General features: G+C 39.5%; 1 protein-coding gene across 5 annotated transcripts; it reads left to right on the top strand.

The window, feature by feature from the left end:
• Positions 1–7,017: 7,017 nt before the first annotated feature.
• Positions 7,018–19,584, top strand: NABP1 (nucleic acid binding protein 1). 5 transcript variants are annotated; one of them, XR_006205617.1, is made up of 7 exons: positions 7,105–7,706; positions 8,007–8,145; positions 10,754–10,825; positions 12,489–12,564; positions 13,022–13,088; positions 14,325–14,779; positions 16,693–19,584. XR_006205617.1 is itself a non-coding variant. In XM_042949516.1 (6 exons), the coding sequence occupies exons 3-6, from the start codon at positions 10,764–10,766 to the stop codon at positions 14,492–14,494; spliced, it is 375 nt and encodes a 124-aa protein (XP_042805450.1). In that variant the 5' UTR covers positions 7,018–7,094; positions 8,007–8,145; positions 10,754–10,763; the 3' UTR covers positions 14,495–19,584. The 5 variants fall into 5 exon arrangements, 4 of the variants coding, with proteins under 4 accessions (XP_042805450.1, XP_042805447.1, XP_042805449.1 ...); XM_042949516.1 differs by lacking the exon at positions 7,105–7,706 and adding an exon at positions 7,018–7,094 and having other exon boundaries at positions 14,325–19,584; XM_042949513.1 differs by having other exon boundaries at positions 14,325–19,584.
• Positions 19,585–27,111: the final 7,527 nt, after the last annotated feature.

Below are 27,111 nucleotides of genomic sequence, written 5' to 3' on the forward strand. Positions count from 1 at the left end.
GGTCAGCCATGACTTTCCTTTTTGCTGATCAACCCTCAGTTTTAGCTCACCTCATCTATCAGCTGCATTTGACACAACAATCACCACCTCTTCATGGAAACATTTGGTTCACCTGGCATCCGGGACACCGCTCTCCTTGCGGTGTTCTTCCTTCTCACAGTTTTTCATGTCTAACGTGGCCCTCTGGATCCTTCCACATCCCCCCAACTGTTCCACTTGGTAGTCTTCCCCTTTTCGGTGAGTGACGGCTTTCTTTCCAGTTGCTCAGACCAAAAGTCTGGAAGTCATATTTGATGCATCTCATTTTCTCAAACTCCGCTTACAACCAGAGAGTAAGCCTGTTGGCTCTATCTTCAAAATAGACCTAAATTCTTATCACATCTTAACAAGGTCACTGTTTCCATCCTGGGTGCAAGCCACAACATATCTCAAATGGATTTATACAATAATCTTTTAACTGTCTTTCCTGCTTCCACCCTTGCTCCTTTTATTTCTCTATAGTCAGAGTGATCCTGTTAAGTCTGATTAGCATATGGGTCATTGCTCAAAACATTCCAACAGATTCCTGTCTCAGGGTCAAAGTCCAAGTCCACCTATATGATATGCCCCCTTCCCATCCTCATCTTTTACATGTTCTCCTTGCTCACTCTGCTTCAGTCACAGCAACCTGCTTACTGTTCCTGGAAAAAGCCAGGCAGCCTGAGCCTTTTCGATGGCTTCCTCTTCTTTTTATCTTTACTCAAATGTCACCTTTCCTGCCCACTCTCCCCAATCATTCCTGCTCAATTCCCTCCCTTGCTTCATTTTCCAACTTAGCACTCATCACCCTCTAACATACTATATAACTTGATTTAGTCTATTGTTTCTGTCTACTCCCATTAGAATGTAAGCTCCATGAAGTCAGAGATTTTTGTATTAATTTTTTTTTTTTTAACTGATGCAGTCCCAGTGCTGGCACATAGTAGTTGTTCAATAAATGTTTGTTGAATAAGTTAATAAACTATGTTTGATGAATATACAAAGGGCAAATGGGGGTATAAATCCCTTCAAAATTCCTAAAATGTCAATTGATAATACATGTCAGAAGTCTTCACTATACATTCAGTAATTTCATTTCTGGAAATTTATCTCAGTGCAGGACTGCTCAAGCTAGAGTAAAGGAAATAGTGTTCCAGAATATTAATAGGTATGTGGAAAATAAGGAAAATATTTTGGAAAAAAGTCTCTTTTTACCTGCTGTGGTTTAGCATACAGTGATGCCTGAGTCCCACCTTTAGAGATCCTGATTTAATTGTTTTGGACTGGATGTCCCCCTTGTCATGATAATGATTATTACTGAGATCCATTAATTCATTAGGGGCTGTAGTGGTACTCTTGTTCACATTTCTGGGCCTGTATTTTTTTCATATACAAAAAGAAGGGGTTAGAGTACATTATCTACATGTAAGCATTCTTCCAACCCAGACACTCCATGTCCACATGGAAAATACTCTTAATTAGGGGTGTGTATGGAAGCATTGGCTGTTTTTTCCAGGTTACTTATTGACATACGTGCCTGCTTGCATGCATGTGAAAGAAGAGAATGTGCGTGAGCTTTTTAATGCTCTATAGGTTGATTTTTTAAAAAAAAAAAATACTTATTTTTGAGAGTGCGAGCGAGGGAGGGGCAGAGAATCTGAAGCAGGCTCCGTGCTGTCAGCCCAAAGCCCGACGTGGGGCTTGAGCCCACGAATTGTGAGATCATGACCTGTACTGAAGTTGGATGCTCAACTGACTGAGCCACCCAGGCACCCCATATAATGCTCTAAAATAAGAAGAGTATGCAGCTCTTGATCTTGGGGTTGTGAGTTCAAGCCCCACATTGGGTGTAGAGATTAAATAAATAAAAAAGAAAAAAGATTAAATGGTATAATGTTCTGCAATAAGAAAAGGCATTTATTTTTATTATCAGCAAACCAAGAGAATAAACATTCCATGAAGAGTCATCAAGCCCTCTACCCTAACACGTTCAGGCAGGATGTTAGGGGAACCTGTTACATGCTCCTTGTAAGGCCAACTAGAATATGTTAAGGAATGCGATTCTGAAACCAGGAGAGTTGATTTTGAAAATTACCCCGGATTTATTTATTTTTACATATGTGTTAGTCTATGGGGGCTGCTTTAACAGAATACCATTGACTGGGTGGTTTATAAAAAACAAATTTATTTCACGCAGCTTTGGAGACTGGGGAGTCAAAGACCGAGGCACTGGCAGATTCGGTGTATGGTAAGGGCCTGCCTGTCTTTTTGCTGCATCCTCCCAATGGCATAAGGGCTGAAGGAACTTGCTGGGGTCTCTTCTATAAGGGCATCAATCCCATTCATGAGGGCTCTACCTTCTTACCTAATCATCTCTCAAGGGCCCTACCTCCACATTCCACGTTACATTGGGGATTAGATTTCAATACAGGAATTTGGGGTGTCATATGGGCACCTCCATCGGTGGCAACATAGGACAAAGGGAACATACCAGCAAGCAGTGCAAGTGACTCTTTTTGAGGCATCTAGACACACAGTATGAAAAAGAATTCTGATTCAACAGAGACCTTCTCATGTTCTTTGTATGTGTGATCTGTAGTATTTCCTACAATGTTCCTTTAAGTCTGAGGATTATGATACATACTCCAGTTAGACAAATCTCCCAATAAAGAAATGATTTTTTTTTATGAATTCTGAGTTCAGTTGCCAGTAATATTTTGTTTTCTCAGCTGCATAAACAATAAATTCAGGCGGTTATTTAGATGTGTGGTGCACTTGAAAGAAACTTTTTAGAACACAGAAACCAAAGTTGTTCACGCTATCATTAAAAAGATAATCTAGCTCAGTTGAATTAACCTACTTAGGGATGCATTTCTTCCCAAGAGGAACTACAAAGTTATTCCTCACAAGGGGACTTCACTGCCCCCACTGCAATCAGACATTAGGGATTAAATAATGTGTAATTTCACTTATCACTATGAACTACAAAGCCTTCAAAAAAAATCCAATTACCCACTTAGATAACCAAAGAAATGCACTTTTAAGGGCAGATAACCTGTTTTACAGATAAAGCTATTTCATGGAACAGTTTTAAATCGTAGCTCCATAAGTTACTATAAAATGACTTCCTGTGTATTATTAAATATATTATTAACTTCTTGTATATTAATTATTAAATAATATATTAATAAGTATAAAGTGCTTATAAGTATAAAATGCCTGGCACATAGCAAATGCTCAGTGTGTTAACATTACATATTGAAAATATTACTAAACATTACTTATGAGTCTTTTGGTTAAATCTTTTTAAGAAGAGTAAGAAAAGACCATTTCTTGCTGATTTTGCCAATTATATTGCAAAGCAGATTACCTCTGTAATATGAGAACACTGTAGTTCTTGTTAATTTTTTGTTAGTTTCACCACAGAAGATGTCTAATTTCAAACACTACTGGTCAGCTATTTTCCTTGGCCAGCTATTTTGATGTTGTAATAGTTTTGAATTGATGCATAATGCAACGAAAGTGAAAATGATTTTTGTGATCCCAGAAAGCAAAACACGTTAGTGAGCATGGGTGTGGGCGGTGGCAAAATTTACAGGAAAACCTTTATCAGTGAGGACCCAGATAACCAGAACCTTATGTACAGGATTCTGATGGATATCCTTCTGTATTGTACTGGATCTCACTAAACAATATCTTCTTTACACAGAATGGTGGTCTTGAGGTTCTGGCCATTAGCCTCTCACTATCTCATATGTTTATGTTTGGTCTCTGCAAATGAGGAGGGCCTGAGGAACAATAGTCTTAAAAGGAAAATCATGAAGTAATCTTGTGAAAGCAGTAAAGAATCAGCGGTATAATCATTATGACCTAACTGATTCGTCCTCAGTGACAAAGGATCTTTGTTTATTTCATTGAATTGTACATTAGGAAAGATTATCTGCGTGGCAACTGTTGTTTTTCAAGACAGCCCCTTTCTCTTTTTGTTAACCACCACTCTTGAGGAGTGATTGGGGTTCGTTGAAACCAACTGGTCTGGATTGAAGAGTTCCAGCACTGACCACACCATCTTGTTTCTCAGATGTCTTTAATTTTAGCGAATGAGAAAGCACTTGGTTGCCACTTCCTTTCTGAGAACAGCTGAGTTAGTCAGGGAAGGAAGTACATGTTTGGGCTGAGTTCTCTCCAGTGGGGTAAGGGCGGGGCTGGGCTGAGGAGCATCAGCTTCTGCTTTTGTGGGGCTTGGTTTCCTAACTGGTTCCTCTTCATCAGTGTCAATAAAATTAGTCTGAGCAGCTCTACTTAATCCCCTTTCTGGGCACAAATGACTGAGGCTGCAAGGAGTGGCTAATTTGCTTTGTCCAAACTCTCGGCTACACGGTGCCCAACATTCTTAATTGGTTTCCTATCTATTGTTAATCTTTGAAAGATCGTGTCCACCTTCTTTTTTTTTTTAAAAAAAAAAGGTCTGATTTAAATATTACTTCTGTGAGAACGTTTTTGCCTGTGTTGAAGAACATACCTTTGAGTAAAATCTAAATGAAGCATCAAGTCCCGCTAGATTAATCTTGGTGGAATCAGAGCTTCTGATCTGAAGTGATGGTAGTCTTTGGGAGCCCTGAGGATGGATGTGGTTCTGCCATTACATGTTTCCTCATTTGTTTTATTTGATGTTGAAATCATACCTATGAGATTATTTCACACCACTTTCTAGCATTACACCCGTGTCTTTGGCTCTCCTAGCCTTATTTGTCCATGTGATGGGAGCTTCTGCTTCCCTAAGAATGTCTTGTTTCTCCTATTAATCTGATCATTCTGAAACTCTTCTCGGGCTGTAATATATCTATGCCACTTCCTCGCAGATGTTTGGGAAGTGGGAGTTGATCTAAAAATATTAAGTAAGAATCAAGGAAAAATTAAGGCTTCTGCCCTGCAAATTCTGACTCTTCTCAACATTTCTGTCACCATCACAAATAGTTAAGGAGATGATTCTTTAAAGCCCTACAGATGCATCGTACTACTAAAATGTTTAATTCTACCGCTGTAATTTAAGTCTAAAAATTACCTTTAAGCTGGAGGGCTCTGGAGTCAAGATTGCTTAGATTCAAAACTGAGTCTGGCCATTCTCTAGCTATGTGGTCTCTGGTGAGTTTCATCATCTGTAAATTGGGGATAAAAGTTAGCAGTCACCACATAGGATTGATGGAAGGATTAAGCAATCACAGTTTAAGCTACTCTTGTTCTTCTCTTCTTTATTATTTTTTTCATGTTTATTTTTGAGATAGCAGGTGAGTGCACGTGTGTATGCTTGCGGAGGGGTAGAGAGAGAGGGAGACTGAGGATCTGAAGCCAGTTCTGCAGGGACAGCAGAGAGCCTGATGTGGGACTTGAACTCACAAACCTGTGAGATTATGACCTGTGCAAAAGTGGGATGTTTAACTGACTGGGCCACTCAGGCGCCCCTTCTCTTCTTTAATAATAAAAAATAAGTGGGGGAAATAGTATTGAGTATCTACTATTTACTAGGCACTGGTTAGACTATTTGTGATCCTACGTAATTCCCTGAGGCCAGCTTCATCTTTCAGATTTTAAATTATGACTAGAAAGCTTAATCAATTTTCCCAAAGGTCACACAGTTAAGGAGTTGGAGCCCAGGTTTGTTTCTAAAGCACATGCCTCTCCACTATGTAGGGCAAAGAGGTAAAGAAAACTTTATTCATTTTTTTTCCAGGTTATAATTTCTCAGGGTTTCTAACTGCTGTTACAGGATGTATAAAAACAAATGCATAACTTGATAGGACATGAAAAGGCACAGAGGAAACTTAAATGCACGTTACTAAGTGAAAGAAGCCAATCTGAAAGGGTCACGCACTATATGTTGCCAACCATATGACATTCTGGAAAAGCCAAGACTGGGGAGACAGTAAAAAGATCAGTGGTTGCTGGGGGAGAGGGAGGGATGAGTAAGTGGCACACAGATTCTGAGGGCAGTGAAACTACACCGTATGATGCTGTCATGGTGACTACAAGTTATCACACATTTGTCCAAACCCATAAAACATCAAACACCAAGAGTGGGCCCTAAGGTTAACTATAAACTTTGGGGGATAGTGATGTGTTAATGTAGGTTCAACTATCACAAATGTACCACTCCACTGGGGAACATGAAAATGGGAGAGGACAAGCATGCATGGGAGTAGGGGATATATGTGAAATCTCTATACTCTCCTTTAAATTTTGCTGTGAATCTAAAACTTCCCTAAAAATAAGTCCATTAAAAAAAAAAAGCATAGAGAAGAAAAGCAAAGTGACAAAGGGGTGACATGTAAGAAGGGAAGGGGAAGGAAAAGAAACTTGCAAAGGAATTTAACTACTTATCTGCCTACTATTACAGTGCCAAGGTGCCAAGACCAGGTCAGATGATTGGTGTTCAAGTCTTGCTTGCTCACAAGTTGCTGGGTGACTTTCAACAAAATATCTCACCCTTCCGGACCTCAATTTACATATGCTTAAAAAGAGGCGGTCGAATTAATCTTCAGTTCCCTTTTGGTACTAAAATTCCAGCATTGTAGCTAAAGACCCATCCCTGCCTATTTTGTTTTTTTTTTCCTTCCACCCAACTAGTTACCCTGGCCTAAACCTGGACTCAACTGCACACTTTTTTTTTTTTTAACGTACCCACTGGGTCCTAACACAGCAACTGCTCCTTGTGACCACGGGACTAAATGGCCGGGGCGGACGTCTGAACTCTGAGCGAGAGCAAAAATACCCTGAAGTTGGACAGCGAGCACTAGAAACCGCCACTGGGAAAATTGCAGGGCAAAGCGGACGCGGCGCAGCGATGGCGGAAGCAGGAAAGGGCGGGGCGGGGCCGAGAGCCTATTGGAAGGCTGAGAGGGCGGGGCCCAGGCTGACAGCCGGGGAGGAAAGAGGGAGGCTGCGCGGACTACGCCGGACGGTTCCGGACCCCTCGCTTCTCTTCCTACAAGCCCGGAGGGCCGGGCGACGGGCGTGCCGACGCTACGTGACGTCATAAGGGGCGTGGCGGCCGGGGTTGGGGTCCAGCCTGCGCGCGGGTGCGTTCGGCAGTCGCTGTTTGGGACGCTGAGTGCGCGGTTGCTAGGTCTCCGCTCTGGGTTCGCTGTCACAGTCTGTCTCTTCTCGAAGCCTGGAACAGACTGGGCGCGCGCCCGCGTGTGGTGTGTGTGTGTGTGTTTGTGTGTGCTGTGACTGTGAGGGGTACTCAGGGCAGAGACGTCGCCTCGCTGCCTTTTTTTTTTTTTGCCTTTTTACCCAAAGGAGGCGGTTCGCACGCTTGCCTTCCTGTCGCCCCGTTGGGAGCGGGGTTTGCGTGTGGACTAGTTCATCTTTTTTTTCTTTTTTAAACTTGTGAGCCCGGTTTTTTCCTTCCTTTTTTTGGACTCAGTGCCGTCTGGGCTGGTTTCCGTGATCCCTGACTAACCGCTTTCTGCCCGTTCTCTCGCCACCCCCGCCCAGAGTCTCCCCTGCGCCCTCGCCCTTGCCCGGGAGGGTGGGAAGCTTTGTCCCACTCCCTGCCCACACGCGTCTCCGCAGCCGTAGCCGCACCTGCCTCAATATGAATGGGGTCAGCGACCCACCTCTTTTTATAAAAGATATTAAGCCCGGACTGAAAAACTTAAATGTCGTCTTTATTGTCCTGGAGATAGGTAAGTGGGGTCTGCAGCCCACCCCTCCGCCCCCTTGCGTTCTGGGGCAAGAGGGAAGGGCGCCGCCGCTGCTAGCCGGGGGCTCCCCTCCTCCTCTCCTCCGTTCCCCCTCCCCTCCCCCCATCCACGTGGCCCTGGTGGCCCCCGCCGGGGCTCGGATCCAACCTGCAGCGAAAACCCGGGACTCGACCTCTTCCCACCTTTCCACTGCGTTTTGATCCCGGAGGAGGAGTTAGATCCTTTCTGGAAGTCCTCATCTAATACACCCCTTCCCCCCTTGTGATTTTTAAATCTTCACAGGACGCGTGACCAAAACCAAAGACGGCCATGAAGTGAGATCATGCAAAGTAGCAGATAAAACGGGCAGCATCACTATTTCCGTGTGGGATGAAATCGGAGGTCTTATACAGCCAGGGGATATTATTCGGTTGACCAGAGGGTAGGTGTGCACAAAATGGGGAGGAGGGAGAATGCTTCCAAAATAGCAGTCTGCCGAATCATTGCCTGATGGGGGATCTTGGCAAGTTCTGGAGTTCCATTCTTTTCTGTGGGCCTCCAAGCAGTTTTGAGCCCCTTGGATGTTAACTTTAGATAGTGGACAGCGTTGGGATGTAATACCCTCGCCAGTAAAAGTGTTCAGTTTCACCAGGGAATCTAACCCACTCCCCGCTCAGTTTACAGGTTAAGTAGACTTTTAAATACTCTTCGGGGATTATTGAGTATTTTTAGTAGATTGATAAAATTAATATAGTCAATACTTTTCTCCCCCCACAAATTATTGAATACAGTTGTCAGCTCTTTTCCAACCTTTCCCCCTTTTTAGTGACTTTTGAAATCCTGCCTATATTTTATTTAGACAGTGAGGACATAAGATTGTAGTTGAACAATTTAGCAGTTTTTGTGGTGTGTCAAATTTGTACTCGGATGTAAATATTAAGAGGGGAAGTTGACAGTATCTGGAAGGCACATTCTGGAGAGTAATTTCCTGTGCCTATTGCTGTAAGGTCAGCATAGTACAAAAACCAGAATGATATGCAGGAAATGTTTGGCAGAAAGAGGTCTCTGCTACCTCCATCCAAAAGATTCAGTTGGCTGATTGGCCTTCAAAAATAATTTAGCACACCTTTTTTTGTCTGTTTTTTGATTGGCAATTATTCTGCCTCTAAAAATTTACCAGGTATTTAAATTAGGAAGGTATAAGGTCAGAAAAGGGTCTTGAAATGGATTTTGGACGTTCTGTGGTCAGTAGAATTAGAATTTATTTGTCACAACTATAAGAAAAGTGGGCGGAGATTGATGTTGGCAAAGTAAATAGAGTCTCAGAGAAGTGTTGGATCACCCTGAATGGAGGAGGTTAGAGCCCTTTGATAATATCTTCCAGGCGTTACAACATCTTCAGGAAGTGAGGCAGAGTATCATCAAAGACGGAAGTGAGAGTCAGAACGTAGACATTTTATTCTCATACAGTGACTCATTAGGACACTAATCGTGTCTTTTAAATTTCCATATCTGTAGCTTACACAAAAGAATTCCTGCCTGTGAGGGTGTGGTGAGGATTAGCATAATTAAAGTTTTTTTGGCTGCCAAAGTATTTCTCATCCAGTGATTAAAAGTATCTTATACAGTGTAAACAGCATCCCATTTCAGATATTTCATATTTTGTAGTCACGGAAAACACATAGATGTGGCCCTCAAAAAATTTGTGGAAAAACTAAATTCAGTATCTGTATAGTATTTATACAGGAATTTCAAGGAATATAATTTAAAGGAAAATTCAAAACTAAAGAAACTCCACTGTTTCCTAACTACAGTGTGACCTTGAGGTTAATACACTTCTTTAACTTCGTCTTCTGTAAAACGGAAATATTTATACTTTACTTACTAAAATAACATATCCAGCGGAGTCTGGCCTGTTTATTATAAGGCCCTTAAATTCAGGTTGTATCTAAGAAAAGTAGTTTTCGAGGAAAGGCGTACATCTAAATAATGGTAATTTGAATATTCATAGGTTTATCAGGACACCCTGCTAATGTTGATCTCATTCCCAAAACACAAGTGCCAGTTAAATGTTTACTTGTAGTAACTTCCAATTTTTTCTCAATATGCATTAACTTTTACGCTACCAAGGTGAAATATTAGTGCACTGTCTCTTCCAAGTCACTTTTTGTATAGTGTGAGTGTGCTGGAGTCTGTAATAAATACGTCCTTACTAAAGAGGAATATATAGTATGGAACTAGTAAGTATTTATTAACCTATATTAAAAGAGGAACCGTCACTATACTTAAACAACATTTAGTTATAATTCACCCTTCTAAGTCATAAGGTTACCATTGTAGTTGTATGGAGAACAACTGAAAACCAAACCTTGGACTGATTTTATAATGTTTAATTTACATTTCTATTAGATTTGTGTGTAGGAATATTTAATGATGCTGTGTGCATTCAAAGTTGATCAGAATAAATAATCTGTTCAGCCAAGCTGATGCTAAAAATTGCAGATTTGGAAAGGCAGATAGGTGAGAGATTGGGTTTTGTTTTTTTTAAGGTCCTTGATTAAATTTTACTAAATTTTCGGTAGCTTATCTACCCTATGTGTTTTAAGGAGGCAGAGGAAAAACTATTCTATTAATTTCTGAGTAGACCAAGTAAATGAGTGTAAAAGTAAACACTTGGTGTTGATTTTTATAAATTCTGTGATTGAAAAATAATTTCTGCTTAAATCTCTACAGTTGAAAGTTCTTTTGTTAATTGGCTAAAGATGTGATCTTTGGAGTAGAACAATGCTTATTACCTTGCAAAAAAGACTTTCAACTCTCTAAGGGTAGTTATAGGTAAGACAATTATGTCAGAATTTGGCAGTTGTTTTTCGTTGTATTCCTTTGTAAGTAACAATCAAAATGAGATGAATTGTATTTGATTTATTACCGTAAACACAGAGTTTGATCTCCACCTAACCCTAATGCAAAAAAAACCAAAGGATAAAGTTTTACTTAAGTAGAAGGACGTACACGTGTTTCTATAGAACTGATGTTTCTTTTTTGTCTAGGTATGCCTCCATGTGGAAAGGGTGTTTGACACTTTATACTGGAAGGGGTGGAGAACTTCAAAAAATTGGGGAGTAAGTATTAAAATGCATTTCCTATAATTGAATAAATTGCATAAAATATCTACAGAGTAACTGGTAGGTATTAACCGTAATAAATTTCTCTTGGCTTTTCTTGACCGGTATACTGAATGCCTTCAACAGCAGACTGTAGAAACCACTTTACACGTATGTACCAGTTTAATAGCCATCTATTCTGTTTCGTGTGGTTGAGAATGTCCATTTTCCCCAGCAAAGAGAATCCAGTTGCACTTGAGACGAGCTCCACTGGGGCCATTTCTGTAGGCTTTGGGAATGTGCAGCTTTCAGGTGTCACAGTGCCATTTGAAATAAGTTCTGTCTTCTAGGGAATTGCCAAATAAGAAGCTAGGTAAGAAGCTAGGTTTCAGGCCATAAATTTATCTCTTTTCATTTATGGGTGAATTGTACTCGTGATAAAAGGACTTACAGCGATGACAATTGAAGTCCTGTATTTATCCACAGTCTAGGTACCGTACAGGCAGCCACAATGCGAGCTTCCATACACTACTACCCTCGTAATCTCCACCCTGACTTGGAGGAACCATCCTCTCTAGGGGTGTAAAGGTAATTCAGCCTAGACATTTGGGATGTATTCATAAAGTATTGTGTTAGCAATGAGCCAGATCATTAGTCCATTCTGTTTGGTTAATGCTTAGATATCTACTTAATGCCCATCACATTGGAGGATATTTTTAAAGAGAAGCCACACGTGGCACTGAAAAAAGGGTTGTGGGGGAGATACTCTTCCACACTACAGGGATAAGATTCTTTGTTTGGAAAAGATAAAGCAATGTTGCTGGCTTTTAAAGATCAGAAACAACATTTTGCTTTTGCTAGGAGAAAAATTAGAATTCACTTATGTTTTTAGAATAGTATTAGAGCAACATGTTATTGAAAGCTCTTAGCATCGTTGTTATCAACGGATTTAGGATCTTGTCCTGACCTTCATGTGTACAGAAATATTTATAATAATAGAGGTCACTTAAGTGAAGAACCACTGGAGGTCAATCGGTTCTTAGTGACTGACAAGGTCAGTCTAGGATTTGCCAAAATTGATTTTAACTTCTTATTTATGGGGTGAGGAGCTAAGTAAATGCTTATGTGTAATGTTAATATATGCCATAGTCGACCTACAAGAAGCATTGGGATAAACTTGTCTTTATAGCCACTTGTCTTTATTCATACCTGCACATTCCACTCTTAACCGTGAATGATTATCTTTGCAGATTCACAGTGATTGGTCAAAAGAGGGACTGGATGAGAGTGTGTGAATGGATCAGTGCAAATCCATCACCACTGCTGGAAAAACCACTCTGGAACCCTAAACATGGTTCAGTGGCATCAGCCTATATGGAAAAACAGCACAAAGATGTGTTTCTGTGTCTTTGATCTTTGACATGATTTATTTTTTGCAGTACAGAATTAAAATAAAAAATAGAATGTTTTATACATGTAGGCAGTTGGATATTTTCAGCTACTTGGTTTTATGGAACAAAATAGCATTTTGGAAGTTTTTGTTGTATAAGTAGTTAGCATGTTGCTTTTTGGTTAATTCATTTGACACCTAAATTCTTCTTTCCTATCAGTTATGCATGTTCTATGAAGAAAGGTTGATTATTTTAGAAGTCATTTAACTTTGTGCTTTATTTTCTTTCAGATTTTGTATGGTTTATTCAGAAGTGCCAAATTTCAGTGAACCCAACCCAGATTATCGAGGACAACAGAGCAGAGGGGTAATTAATCCACACGTATAGTCTATTTTTATGGTTAGGCTAATTTCGACTGGGTACTCTAATTCTGTGACTAGGTGTCCAACCCTGTCGTACCCAGGGTATAATGAAGACAGTTGAAAAAAAAATCTTCTTAAAGTATTTTTATTCTCTATGTTTTGTGAGTCTGTATATGTATCTTTAGTATCATGTATTAAATATATATGCCATTTAGTACTTTGAGGAGTAGGGAGTAATGTCAGGAAAATACAGTAAGATGTAACAGGAGCTATGAAAGATTTGGGAAATATTCCTGAATGTTAACATTGAATGGACTTGGGTAGATCTTTAAAAAAATTTATTAAAAGAAAACAAAAACAAAAACAAAAAAGCTTTAACAATTAAAGAGTGGATACAACATGTTATTATAATAATTTTTTAATAGATTTTCAACTGGTTAAATTAAAAACATATTTTTTAGGCACAAAATGAACAGAAGAATAATTCCATGAATAATAATATGGGTACAGGTACATTTGGACCAGTGGGTAAGATTTTTTTTTTTCGTATTTGTGATCAGATGTTAAGAATTAAGAGACTGTATCCTGTGAAAGGTTTAGAAGAAAATTGTCTTTAGGCGCAGATTAGCACTAAAAGGGAAGTGCTGGTTAACAGGGAATTCCTAAATAACTGATTGTCTAGATAGCAGATACCTTCTTCAGCTAATTTATTGAGCACATTTTTAAAAAATGTTTCTACACACATATTTATTTGTGTAATTTAAATTCCAGTGTAGTTAACATACAGTGTTACGTTAGTTTCAGGTGTACAGTGTAGTGATTCAGCAATTCCATGTGTGCTCAGTGCTCATGAAGATAGTGTACTCCTAATCCCCTCTATTCCGCCCATCCCCCCACCCACCTCCAGAGCACATTCTATATTTAAACAGTGGCTAATAACAAGAAATCTGTTTTGGTGATGCATAAGATGTTTTTCCATCGATTTTTTTTTTTTTTTAAACAAAATTTCTGTGATCTAGTGGTTATTTAATAGATGCAGAATTACTGGTCATTTTGGCACACCAAAAGCCTTTTTTCTTTAGACTAATAGCTCGACCTTAATTTTTCACATGCTGATAGCTGCCTCTTTAAAAGAATCGCCTTTACAAAGACCTCAAATACTCTCAAATGTCATGTTAATGGTGCTTACAGCTGTGTTAAAGGCCTTTTGAAGTTTTTATTCTTAAATAACTGAGGAAAAGTCTTTGGGATTGGAGTTTGTTAGGGTGGCTGAAGTTTTATTTGACCTGGGGCTGCGTGTTTTGGCACAGCTGGTGATGATCACATTGTGGGAAACCTTGCTGTCTTTTCTTTGCAAAGTTAGAATTACGCTGTTCTTTTGAAGTATTATTAACCGTGTTTGAACCCAATGCCAGTGTTCATACACCATTTTCCCCTTTGTTTTTTTTTTCTTTTTCCCTTACAATGTAGGCAGTGTATTACCTTTGCTTTTGTACTCTACTAATTTTTCATTCTATTGCCCAATCATCTATTTCTGTCTCCCTGCTGATCAGCATCAAGTGAATGTATTTACAGTAATCATACATCTGGAAAAACCTAGAGCCCACTTTGAGTTTTTTCCAGTAGTTTAACAATAAAGGCCTTTGTTTTCTCTAATACTACTTGTTAGCATTAATAGTGTGTGTTAGGACTTCAGATAGGTGTACTTCTGTAGATCTAGGTCAGTGTCTGAAAATGATGATGAACTTTTATATTCTCTTTTAGGAAATGGGGTTCAAACTGGCCCGGAATCAAGGGGATGCCAATTTTCATATGCTGGTAGAAGCAATGGCCGGGGACCTACAAATCCACAGCTACAAGGAACGGCTAATAATCAAACAGTCGTGACCACAATAAGTAATGGCAGGGACCCTCGGAGAGCCTTTAAAAGATGACCTATGCCAAATACTCACATGTAGTTTTTAAACTACATGCCCTACTTGAACACTTACTGCACTTTTATTTATCGTTAACTGTGAAAACTATGTCCTTTATCGGTTTCCTTTTCTGTTTTTGGTTTGGTAACAAGAGTGGTTTGTTTTTATAGCAAAACTGTTAAGCTGCTCAAGTCTCCTGTTGAAGAATTTGAAGAATGGGAACACTCTGAAAAGTAGGGGCATTTATTTTTAGAGCCAGAAGATCTATGGTTATCCTCTAAAAAGCCTGCACCCATTTCGTGGGTGAGTTACTTAAGACATCAGCATCATAGCCTCTATGAGTCTATCTTCTGTATACATTTTGTAATATTTAAAATAAGGCTTAGTGGGAGATGTTCTTTTGTCTTAAATTCAGGTATTGCCAACTGAAGCAATAACCACTAAAAAAAACACAAAAACTCAGTCAATGCTAATAGCAATTTTTGAGTTGGGACTCTAGGAATGATTGATGTCTTCACTGAGTGACTGCCATTAAGGTTTTCCAAGGACTGAACCATTCTAAACTCTTGTTTTATTACCAAAAAATATATTCTTTGTCAGAATTACAGAATAGAATGGGAACTGTATTATAACAAGTAATTTTTATAAGAAAGCTGCATTTATTTTAGGGTAGTCCTATTAATATTTGTTATCTACTTTGCGCATTACACTGAAGGAAAATTTAAAACTTGAGGCCTTGAATATTTATTTTTTGAAACTACCATGTCAAATATTAACATGTAATTTGAGGGAGTTATAAAGTCATAATAAATGTTGATTTAATTATTAAAAATTGTGGTGGATAGACATTAGAATGAAGGCAATTCAAATTGAATTCGTGTAGAAATATGCAGTCTTAAGTCAGAGAGTCCTAAGTACTTACAGAAACTCATCCTGGAGTGAAAATCCTAGGGACTTGCCTTCTTTGAAGAGTGTATGTATGTGTGTGTTGTCAGAGTTTCTGAACACAATTCACAAAGCCTTATCAGCAAAAGTTAAATGGCTCTCTCTCTCTCAAGTGAATACAGCTTTATTCAGAAATGTAAAGGTAGAATTTATTTATGTGTTTTAAGTGGTCCCCAGTTCCACTTTTTACTGTAGAGTGGATAACTGGTAAATTTTTCTGTTGTTAGAATTCAGTTCTTCAGTACTATCTCTTGAATAAAACGTGCATTAATGTTAACAGACCTACCTTATTTTTGCTCTTTGAATGATTTACAATGGAGAGCCAGCACATTTTACCGTAGTTGTAATGGTTGCTTCAGCCTGGCGACTGCTTAGCTCTGTATTTGTCACTGTCTTTTTTCCCCTACCTAAGTCACAAAATAAGTAGACTCTGTTTTATTAAGAACTCCATAGCCTTTGAGTATAAAAGTTGGCGCCAGAATATTCATGTACCCTAATTCAGTGTATCTAACGATTTCATTACACGCTGCATATTAGGCACTGTGGAGAGTGTTAGAGGTGGATGATGACTAATCTCAAGGAACTTATTTATGGTTCATAGTACTTCAGTAACTGGGGTTTATGTATGCTAGAAGTTTTTCCTTAATCTACTCATGATTGTAGCTAATTTGGCTTTGTGACTAATATTTACCTAAGATGTTCACAAAATTACAAACGCTTGAAGTAAAAAAAATACTAAAATACTAAAAAAACCTTTTTTAAAATCTAAGTAGCGGTAGGAGCGATAATACTGTAAGCTGTTTATGGGAGAATATAGTGTTAAAGATGATTTTAAAAGGAAGAATTTTGAAGTTTCTGAAAAGTAAACTCTCAGGTTGAGCTCATTGCTGGGCTTCCAATCCCAGCCCTGTTGTCTCCTCACCTATGATGGTAGGCAAATTATGGCACTTAAAACCTGTGAGCCTTAAGTTCCACAACTTGAAAAAACAAGTAAGTAATATCATCCCTTTATAGAGTTATGGAGGATTTTCCATGTAAGTGATCAGAATCATTTCTGGCTACAATAGGCAGTCAAATGTTTGTCCTCTAATCATACCTCAAGAATAGAAAAAAATGCAGCGTTAGGTGTGGAAATACTGTTACCCTTTAACATGGATATTAAATAGAGAAAGATCTAAGCTTTTACTTTTGTAACTGACATTTGCCTCAGTAATTTAATCTTGTTGTTCTGTGTTCTTTATCATTTATTAACAAATCTCTTTTTTCTTAAGGGAAGCCTTCAAAACCCAAGTGAATTACAATCCATAATGAATATTTGCCCTACCAGTCTGCTTGGACGGTACTCATCAAGAAGAGGAAGAAAGTTTTCTACCTTCCTCTTTCCTGGTGCTTTCACCTGTGAATTTTTAAATGTTTAAACACCTACCAAAAACAAAAATCATTTAGTATAGCAATACACGCTGCTAGGATTGGGTCCCATTTCATTTTGGCAGAACAGTTCTGAAGAGGTTTGAAGTGTCATCGGCCAGCTGGCCCCTCCTCTCTGGGCCAGTATTGGGTTGTTACTACGATCCAGAAGTTCGTAAGGCCAGAAGATGATGGGTAATAGTGAAGGGTGCAGTGTGCTTTCCCCTAGGCATTTACACAGGATTTCCTTTTTTATTACCAGCTCTTGCTTTGTTCCTGTAGTTTTAGGAATCTACTTTAGCTTTGAGGACAGTTTAATTTGATGCCCTGAGTATTTGTAGCACTGAGTACTTGCCACTCATATTTTGATCATTTAACATTTTGAAAGAATGTTTAATTTGCTGGGTTGAGTAATATAATGCCAAAGGGATGATGCTGAAAACAAACAGATGGGAGGTTAGTAAAAAAGAATCTTTAGAGTAGAGGTAGCTGGTTAACTAGTCCTGAAAAGTTTTCTCAGAGGTACAGATTGACTGTTCTACATCAGTGTGAAGACACAACGGCAGTTTTAAGTTTATATAGATCTGGAGTTTCAGTTACTGAAATGACTTCCCTTTTCTGTTAGAAAGTGATTACTGTTTGCTCCAAGCAAATTTAGGCTGCTGTGACTCTTAAGACCCTTTTCTCTAATGTATTTGAAAGGGTCTAGAGACAACAAACCTTGAAAACCATGGAAAAGGCAGTATCAACATGGAGCACTTGCCCCCCTTTCCTATCTGATGAGTCTTTACGTTTCTGATAGAAAAGAGGGTGACAGTTCTCTGGTAGGGGTTGGTTGTATGACGGGTAAAAGCAGATGTTCTTGGCTGTGGTGGAAACCAGGTTTCAGCCAATGATTAAATGTCAGGGTAATTAAAACACTCCCACATTTCGCAAAGAAGTCCTAATGATTAACAGTTAAGGTATGCTTCTGAGGAAATCTGATTGTGACCTTTGGAAAACAGCACTGCCATGAATGGTATGTTGTTAGGTCCTCAGGGAGAAGCTTAGGAAAAACATTTTGCTTTCCAGGTGTATTCAACTTTTCTCCCAATTCCTGGAAGTTTGTTTTATTAGGCACACACCAGACTTTTGTTCAAATATTGTGACCAGATTACTCCAGGTTTCTGAGCTGAAAGTGTCTAATGATGTTTCTCAAAGCACAGATCACAAAGTAAGAAACAGACTGGAGAAAACCAAGTCCGACTGTTCCTAATAAGCCATTTATTTAGTACTTTTCACACTAAGAACATTCAACCCAAAGATGTTTTTAAGGGCTGTTTACCAGTATGAGGTAACTGGTATGATGCAGTAAAATGAGCATTTTAACAAGTTTGGTAGACACTTCAGCCTTTTGAGAGGCCTCGGTAGGTAACCCACAACTGCAGTGTGACTCCCCAAGTTTTAGGACCACGCCAACCCAAAGCTTGGAGACTAGCTATTGAACTGCGAATAGACCCCACAGTCCTCACTATCACGTGTGCTTACTGACAACCTCAACGTAAGGAGTTGGCCTGGCTTTAGAAACCGGTTCTTTACCATTTTCAGCCAAAAAATTTTGTTTTACTCCAGCAAAATCTTTTGCACGTAGAGTTAGTTCAGTGTCTTGTCCATATGTTGACTGTATGTTGAGTAAAACTGAAGCAATGGTTTATAAGCCAGTTGTAGGAGATTTTCCCCGGGAACTTGTTAGGACTAGGAATTGGTTCCCTGCTGGACCAGAAGGGGACTTTGTAAGTGTAGGTCTGGTAGAGCAGCACTTGAGATAATGACCCTGAAGATTTTTGTGTCTTGCCCTTGACATTCCCCCCAATATAGAAATAACTTTGCTTTGAAATGGCACATGCATATCTCCATACATCCTTAGTTTCATTTATTATTGTGAAGCTAGAATATACCAAAATTCTGGTTTGTAAAACATGGGAAAATTGTACTTAGAAGCATATGTCTCCAAAGCACAGAATTGATGGGTAAAGTAGGGTAGTCCCAAACAGAGTAGGGTTTGAGTATGGCCTCTAGATGTGAGCATTGTTGAGTTTTGAATTAGGTTCAAATAGAACTATTCAAATTATGTCCATACTAAGATCAGATTATTTATAATGGAGTCACCTAGCTTCATTTGGGCCTAAAAGTAAAAAGCTTTTTCACCCTAGGTTTCTGTTGAATTTTTTACAAGTAGATTTTATTATTGCTTATCTCAGCAAAGTACATGTTTACAGTATCTTCTACCTTCCTCTTATCTCCCAGAGCATTCCTCAGCCCCCTACTTGATTATGTGGAGTGAGGCTGGCCAAAGTGAAAAGTAGGGTGGTTGAGGCATGGTAAACATTCCTAAAAATGCCCAGTAGATCCCACTACTTACAGGATGGCAGTCTTGTTCTGTACAAGGGCAGCTAAATATTTTCCACAAGTAACATGCAAGGCATTACTTGGTTGCTATGTGGGGCTAGTCTTGTTTCAGATACAACCCTAATAGAGTAAGATCTCTGACCTAGGTCCTGGGACTAAGGATAGAAAAGGAATAAAAAGAGTAGTCCGCACAACTAGTGCCATCTACTGGGTGATTATAGTTTCTGTAGTTTAGGGATCTGGCTTAACACGTGGGGAAAAGGTTCCATTCCATTGGATAAGAATTTTTGTCAGATGGTCTGAGCATGATACAGAAGATCACTAGGGATTAGTTGGACTGTTTAATTTTAACGTATGAACTAGCAACACTGACATCAAGAGTAAATTCCTTTCAGTTAACCAGGTTTCTTAAACCCCAAACTGCCCCCCAAAGCCATAGAAAATACGGAAAAGTTTGCCAGATTTTCTGTTATTTGTCAGCAGAATGTAAAAATCATATATTGACAAACTATATATTGACTAGTGTAAACTGTTAAAAATACCCTTTGGTGGGTGGTGTTTTGGTAAAAACGGGCGAAGTAGAATATGAAAGTACCTTTCTTTGTAAAGTCCTGGCCCCATGACTACTGTTGTTCTTGTAGTTACGTTAGCTTTGCAGGACATAACCTATTTTAAATGTCAGTGACGATGTGCTATGGTGAAAAAGTTTTGAGCTGAGGAGATCCTGGTTTTTGAGTCCTAGATCTATGTACTGGCTCCATGACCATGAGCTTTGTTATAAAATGAGGATAATGGGGCTGTGTGAGCCAATGGATGCAAAAACATCGCAACCATATCTGGGGCTCAAAAAATGTCAAGCTCTTTCTCCATGAGCAGTGGAAATAAGGCAAATACTCATCATTTTCTTCATGCTGTCAGAAGACAATCTTTTCTATAATTTTATATCTGAAATACTAAGCAATTTATATTAGTTATCGCAATTAGGCTTTGTGTGTGTGTGTGTGTGTGTGTGTGTGTGTGTGTGTGTGACACACATAGTCAAGCTTTTGCAGCCTTCTCTGGGCACAGAAAAGTATGTAGTATGTATGCTGGCAGTTTACCATGACAGCACTGTAGGGTTGAGTCTTCACAAAGATCTGCTTAATAGCTGGGTACCTTGTGCTGTTTTTTCCTTCACCTTTGCCCAGAGGGTGAGGGCGTGGTTATGAAACGGCAGAGGGAGAGGGAGGACATGCGGGCCAGAGTGTGTGCCACAGAGGAGGTCAATGGCCAAGGGGAAGGCAGAGGGTACACTGGAAGGAATTCCATATTCCCAGTGACAGTCCTCAGAATTGCTGTGCACCCAGAGGGCAGAGTGTTTGTTTGCTTCTGATAAAGCATTGGGTAACTTCCCAGCATTTTATTATGAAAAATTTCAAATATACAGTGATGTTGAACAAGTTATAGAGCAAACATTTGTACATTCACCACTAAAATTAAAAAATTATTTAAACAAATTTTTTAAAAAATATTTGCTTTTGAGATAGAGTGCAGGTGGGGGAGGGGCAGAGAGAGAGAGGGAGACACAGAATCCGAAGCAGGGTCCAGGCTCTGGGTTGTCCGCACAGAGCCTGATGTGGAGACTCGAACTCAGGGACCGCAAAGTCATGTCCTGAGCCGAAGTCAGACGCTTAACCGACTGAGCTACCAGGTACCCCTAATCTTTATTTTTGAGAGAGAGAGACAGAGACAGAGACAGAGTGTGAGCAGGGGAAGAACAGAGAGAGGGAGACACAGAATCTGAAGCAGGCTTCCAGGCTCTGAGCTGTCTGCACAGAGCTTGATGCAGGGTTCGAACCCAGGAACTGTGAGATCATGACTTGATCCAAAGTCGGACACTCCCCGGAATGAGCCACCCAAGCACCCCTCACCACTTAGATTTTATCATTAATATCTGAGACTGGTTTTATCACATCCATAGCATTCATTTATCCATTTTTAATACATTTCAAGCAGACATCATGAATATTTATTCACTAGAGTTCAATATTTTGCAGTTTTTAGTGTAAAATTTACATACAAAGAAATGCACACATCTTAGGTATACATTTGTGAGTTTTAATGAATGCCCATGCCTATGTAACTCAAGCCCCTATCAAGACACAGAATGTTGCCATCACTGCAGAAACTTTTCTCAAGCACTTTCCTAAATTAACCCCTCTTCCCAAGGCCCAGGGGCAGTTCACTCTTCTGATATTTAAAAAGCCATTGTTGCTTAATTCATATGTGCCAAGGTCGGCTCTAGATTTCCTCACTGAGTTAAAGAACTCCAACCATGTCAGAGTACTGCCAAACCCAGCCTCTCACACATCTCAAAAATGTAATCCCAAGACCTTGGTATTTTTTACCCTGTTCCCTTATTTCAATTTAGCTCCAGCTCTGCCCTTACTATCTTTTTTTTTTTTTTTTTTCTTTTTTTTTTTTTGGCCTCGAGATTTATACTTGGCATCCTAGACTCTCCAGACGGAAACTACTGGAATGAAGACCAGCTGGGCAGGATGCCTTTCAGTCCTAGGACTGTGGCTGGAAGGAGTTGGCTACCTGGGGTATACCACTTTGACCTGAGCAGTTCTAGTTGAGATGGGAGCCTCTGGCAGGACATGATAAGAAGTGGCAGGTGTAGAAGGTACACTGAATGCCAGGAGTAGAAAGGATACACTGGAACTTCAGTGTTTTCAGGTCAGGTGTTCAATTATTCAGATTTTGATTCTAAAAACTCAAATTTTCTTAAGATATGAGCTGTCCGAAAGTGCCTTCTGCCCCTTAGGGTTTTGCCCTTTCTTTTCATAGTTAACGTTTCAGTGTTGGCATACTCAAAGTTGTATAAATTCCTTGCCAAGCAAAGACCCTACTATTCAGTCTACAGAAAAGCATTCCTGAATGAAACATATAATTGTGTGTTTTTTCCCGGCTTATTCATGTGCTCATGCAAGTGTACCCACCAATGACATATATTAATCGCTGCCAACAAAGCTATTTCTGCATTAAGCTCCATATTTTCCAATCTTAGATACTTTTTTTTTTTGTCACTTAGTGCTTAAGGGTCCTCTCCTCTGCTTTAATTGGCTACCTGTAATTTATTAAGTACTTACTATGAGCCAGTACAATGGTAGTGAGTCACCTAGATTATCTCAATTAAATGAACGTGTGGGGGAGGTTTTGCTATTTTCATGTTACCAATAGAGACTATGATTTAGAAGGATTGAGTAATTTCATATCACACTACCAGAAATTGACAAAGACCCACACAACGAAGCCTATACTTTTAACTACTTAATCGATGTGGAAGCTTGGAGACTGCTGCTGACTCACCGGACAGTGCTGGACAGGAGGTGGAGTTTGATTTTAAAAGGGAGTGCAGATTCAGCTATAGCGAAGGGGAAGATGGAGAATAGAAATACAGAATTTAACTAATTCACATGTTTACCTAGGATTAGTCATACTTTATTTATTTTTGGCTTAGTCATACTTTATACATCAACTGAATACAGACCCAATTAAAGAAATTTAGTCTACAATATAGGTGGTATCTCGATAGGGAAAATGGGATAATTGAATAGCACCCCCACATACAAATATTAGAAGACCATGGGTGAATTATTTGAGAATGGAGAAAACTTTTCTAACAATGGCTCAAAGTCTGGAAACATTAAAGATTAATTTGACTACATTTGCATGGTTACAAAAGTATGAAGACAAACTGGGAAAAATATTTGTAATTTATACCACTGAAAAAGGGCTAATATTCCTGATATATTAAAAGCTTGTAAAAGAGATGACCACTCACTCTGGAAAAATGGACAAAAAATGTAAGCAGTTCACACAAAATTCACATGGCCTCTAAGCATATGAAAGGAATGTTAAACCTCATAATAAGGGAAGCAAATTAAAATGTTATTGAGTGGTGCCTGGGTGGCTCAGTCGGTTAAATGGTTAAACGTCTGACTTCAGCTCAGGTCATGATCTCACGGCTCGTGAGTTCAAGCCCCATGTTGGGCTCTATGCTGACAGTTCAGAGCCTGGTGCCTGCTTCAGATTCTGTGTCTTTTCTCTCTGCCCCACTCGTGTTCTGTCTCTCACGCTCTCAAAGATAAACATTAAACAAAATGCCATTCCTCACTTTTATATTGGCAAAATTATAAAAGTTTGAAAACACACTCTCTTGGTGACACTATAAGAAACATTTTCAGGGCACCTGGGTGGTTTAGTAGTAAGCATCCAACTTCGGCTCAGGTCATGATCTCACAGTTCATGAGCTCGACCCCCGTATTGGGCTCTGGGCTGACAGTTCAAAGCCTGAAGCCTGCTTCAGATTCTGTGTCCCCTCCCAACCCCCCCACTCTGTCTCTCCCCTGCTCACACCCTGTCTCTCTCTGTCTCTCAAAAATGAATAAAAATGTTCAAAAAATTTATAAAAAAGAAATTTTCATTCATAGTTGGAGGGAATGTAAACTGTTTAAATCTCTAGGGTTGAGGGCAGGACTTGGCAATTTCATATTTGACTATGCCCTGAGACCCAACAATCCTGCCTCTATCTCTGTGGCCAACTGTTTGCAAAGGCTGCTGGAATACCCATGCCTGTTTGTCGATCTTTAGGTAGTCTCCTCTTCCCAATGACAATGGGCTTGTCCAGTGCCCTATGACAGTAGCAAACTTCATGCAAGGAGAAAATTGAAAAGAACTTGAGCTTTGGGGCTTGCTCTCTCTTAACGGGCTTGGAGCCCTGAGCGTGCCATGAGAACATATAAATGAGTGCCAGTTCACCTACTGGAGGATGAGCGGCCACTTGAGGCACCTTGGCTGACTGCCTGCCAACATCCTGATGTGTGAATAAGTCTATCTTGAACTATCCAGCTCCAACTGAGTTGACAGCTGACTTCAGTCACATGAGTGAGAGCAGCAGAAGGAAGGACAGGGCTGAGCCTACCTAAATTGCTGACCTACAGACTCTTGAGCTGATAAATGCTGTTGCTTTATGCCACTAAGTTTTGAGGTAGTGTGCTATAGGTAGCCAAAGCTAACTGATACAGTACTAAAGATACATTGGCAAAAACATAAAAAGATATTTATTGAAGCATTGCCTATAAGAGCAAAGGAGTGGACACAACCCATGCCCACCAATTCAAGAATGGTTGAATACATTACATTATATTCACTGTGTTCACTCAGTGGAAGACTAAGCAGGTGCAATAGAAATCTCTACACACTTTTTTGTGAAGTGATTTTTAGAATATATTCAGTGGAAAAAAGCAGTTATAGAATAGTACATATAGTGCGCTACCTTCTTTTAAAGGAAGGGAATATGGGGTGCCTGTGTGGCTCCGTCGTTTTATGTCTGACTTCAGCTCAGGTCATGATCTCATGGTTCATGAGTTCCAGCCCCGTGCCGGGCTCTGTGCCGACAGCTCGGAGCCTGGAGCCTGCTTCAGATTCTGTGTCTCCCTCTCTCTCTGACCCTCCCCTGCCCACACTCTCTCTCCCTCTCTCTCAAAAAATAAACATTAAAAAATTTTTTTAAAAAGGGAATGTGAATATTTGCTTTAAATTTTAAAAATGAAAGAATTTTCAAACTAATAAAAAGTGATTACAATTTTTTTTTAATGTTTATTTACTTTTGAGAGAGAGAGACAAACAGAGGGCAAGAGGGGCAGAGAGAGAGAGGGAGACACAGAATCCAAAGGAGGTTCCCGGCTCCGAGCTGTCAGCACAGAGCCTGGCTTGGGACTTGAATCCACAAACCATGAGATTATGACCTGAGCTGAAGTCAGACGCTTAACCAACTGAGCCACCCAGGGATCCCAAAATGTGATTTCTTAAAAGGAAGAGAGCAGGGATGGAAGCTAGACTTTACTAAATACTTCTGTGTTGTGGATATAACTTTAGAATCATGGAAATGATTTTCATATAGATGCATACAACACACCCATATACATAAAATCACAATAAAATACATATCTAGAGCAAAAGCAAAATGAAATAAATTTCTGTGGGTGGTTTAGCCACAACAGAGAAGAATTATTTCAAATATTGTAAAAACACAGTCCTTTGTCTATGCATTCTTAGTGGATATAACCTAAATTAAAAATGAATTAGGAAGAGATATCGTTAGTGATATTGTTATTCTGAATTATGTATATATACTCAAGATAAATAAAATACACAATTTTGTTAATGCTATTAGGAATCATGGAGAGAGAGAAAATCAAATATGCTAAGTAAAATTATAAACTCTAAATATAATTATAAATTTGAATGGGAAATATTGTTATGAAGTCAAAAGGCATTTTCTTCAAAAGAAAAAATAGTAACTTCTAAAGTCATTTTGGAATAATTGATGAGAACCTTCTTGATAGACCTCGTTGGCAATTCAGGATCTCCCTGATCAATCAAAAAAAAAAAAAAAAAGACAACCAGACATTATGTACCTCCTCATATGAAGCAATGAGAAATACCATCACCAGTATTCTTTCAAAAAAAAATTGAACTGGAATCTATTCAAGTCTCTAGATATAACTACTAGTTTATAGGATGTACAGGGTACAGAGGATCGAGTTGAGCAATACCACAAGTAATTGTAAGACCAGCAGCCCTGATTCTTCAACAAATCAATTATAAGGAAAACAAGGGCAACGTGGACAGGTGGTTGTAGAAAAGGCACTTAAGAGAAACATCAGTCAAATGAATTATTTGAATTCTGATTGGAAAAGAAACAATTGGAGAGAAAATACAAATTATTTATTGGACAGTTTGGAGGATCTGAACAGTAATTAGATGATGATTAAGTGTGACATGATTTTGTGGCTGTGTTGAAAGAGTCCTTATTTTTTGGAATTACATTTTGTAGTAGTTGATGTAGTCAGAATAGAAACCACACAGTAGTTTGGAGAGAGTTTAATATAAAGAATTATTAATTAGTAACATTAACTGTAGGTAAACGGGGTAAAGCCAACACTAAAGAATAGAACAAGAAGAGATACAAGGAGCAGCCACTACTCCCAGGGAAGAGACAGAGGACACAAGGAAGGGACAAGGCCCCCTCTCCCAGTCACCCTCCAATGGCAAGATCCAGATCTCCTCGGAGAGGTCGAGTTTGCGGTCCACTGGATAGCAGAGCAGTTCACTGGGGTGGCACCAGCTAGGGGTGGCCATCCAACTCCATGGGAAGACACCGGTGGGGCACCTGTGAGACCCCCTGGGAAGCTAGCTGAAATACTAGCAGAACTCTAGAAATACTAGCGTCACTGTGCTCTCATGAGCTGTAGCTGCTTTCAACTATGGGAACAGGCAGGGACGGTGAACTTCGAAAAGATGGTGCTTCCTCTTCCAATATCCCTCTGGCGCCCTCTACAGACAAGGCCTAACGTCTTGCCTGCCTGCAAAAGAGAAATGTTGATAGGGTCCAGCTCCAGTATGGCACATTGGAACAATGTTATTATTTTTTAAATGTTTATTCATTTTGGAGGCCGAGAGAGTGAGCAAGCATGGGGGAGGGGCAGAGAGAGAGAGAGAGAAAGAGAGAGACAGACAGACAAAGCGGGCCCTGCGCTGGAAGCAGCAAGCCTGATGTGGGTGGGGTTTGAACTCATGAACCTTGAGATCATGACCTGAGCTGAAGATGGACACTCAGTCGATTCATGGGCTCCGGAGCTGAAGAGTTTTAAACTGAAAACTGGCACACATACCAAGGTACTTATGAATGAAATAATAGGCTGTCTGTGATTTGCTTCAAAATAATTCTCTTGGGGGGGCGGGGATTACAGATGAAACAAGATTATTCACATGTTGGTAATTGTTGAAGATGGGACTTCTTATATAAGGGTTCATTTTACTCTTTTTTTATATACATGTTTAATTCA

This window comes from Panthera leo, chromosome C1 (assembly GCF_018350215.1).
Source record: "Panthera leo isolate Ple1 chromosome C1, P.leo_Ple1_pat1.1, whole genome shotgun sequence".
NCBI lineage: Eukaryota > Metazoa > Chordata > Mammalia > Carnivora > Felidae > Panthera > Panthera leo.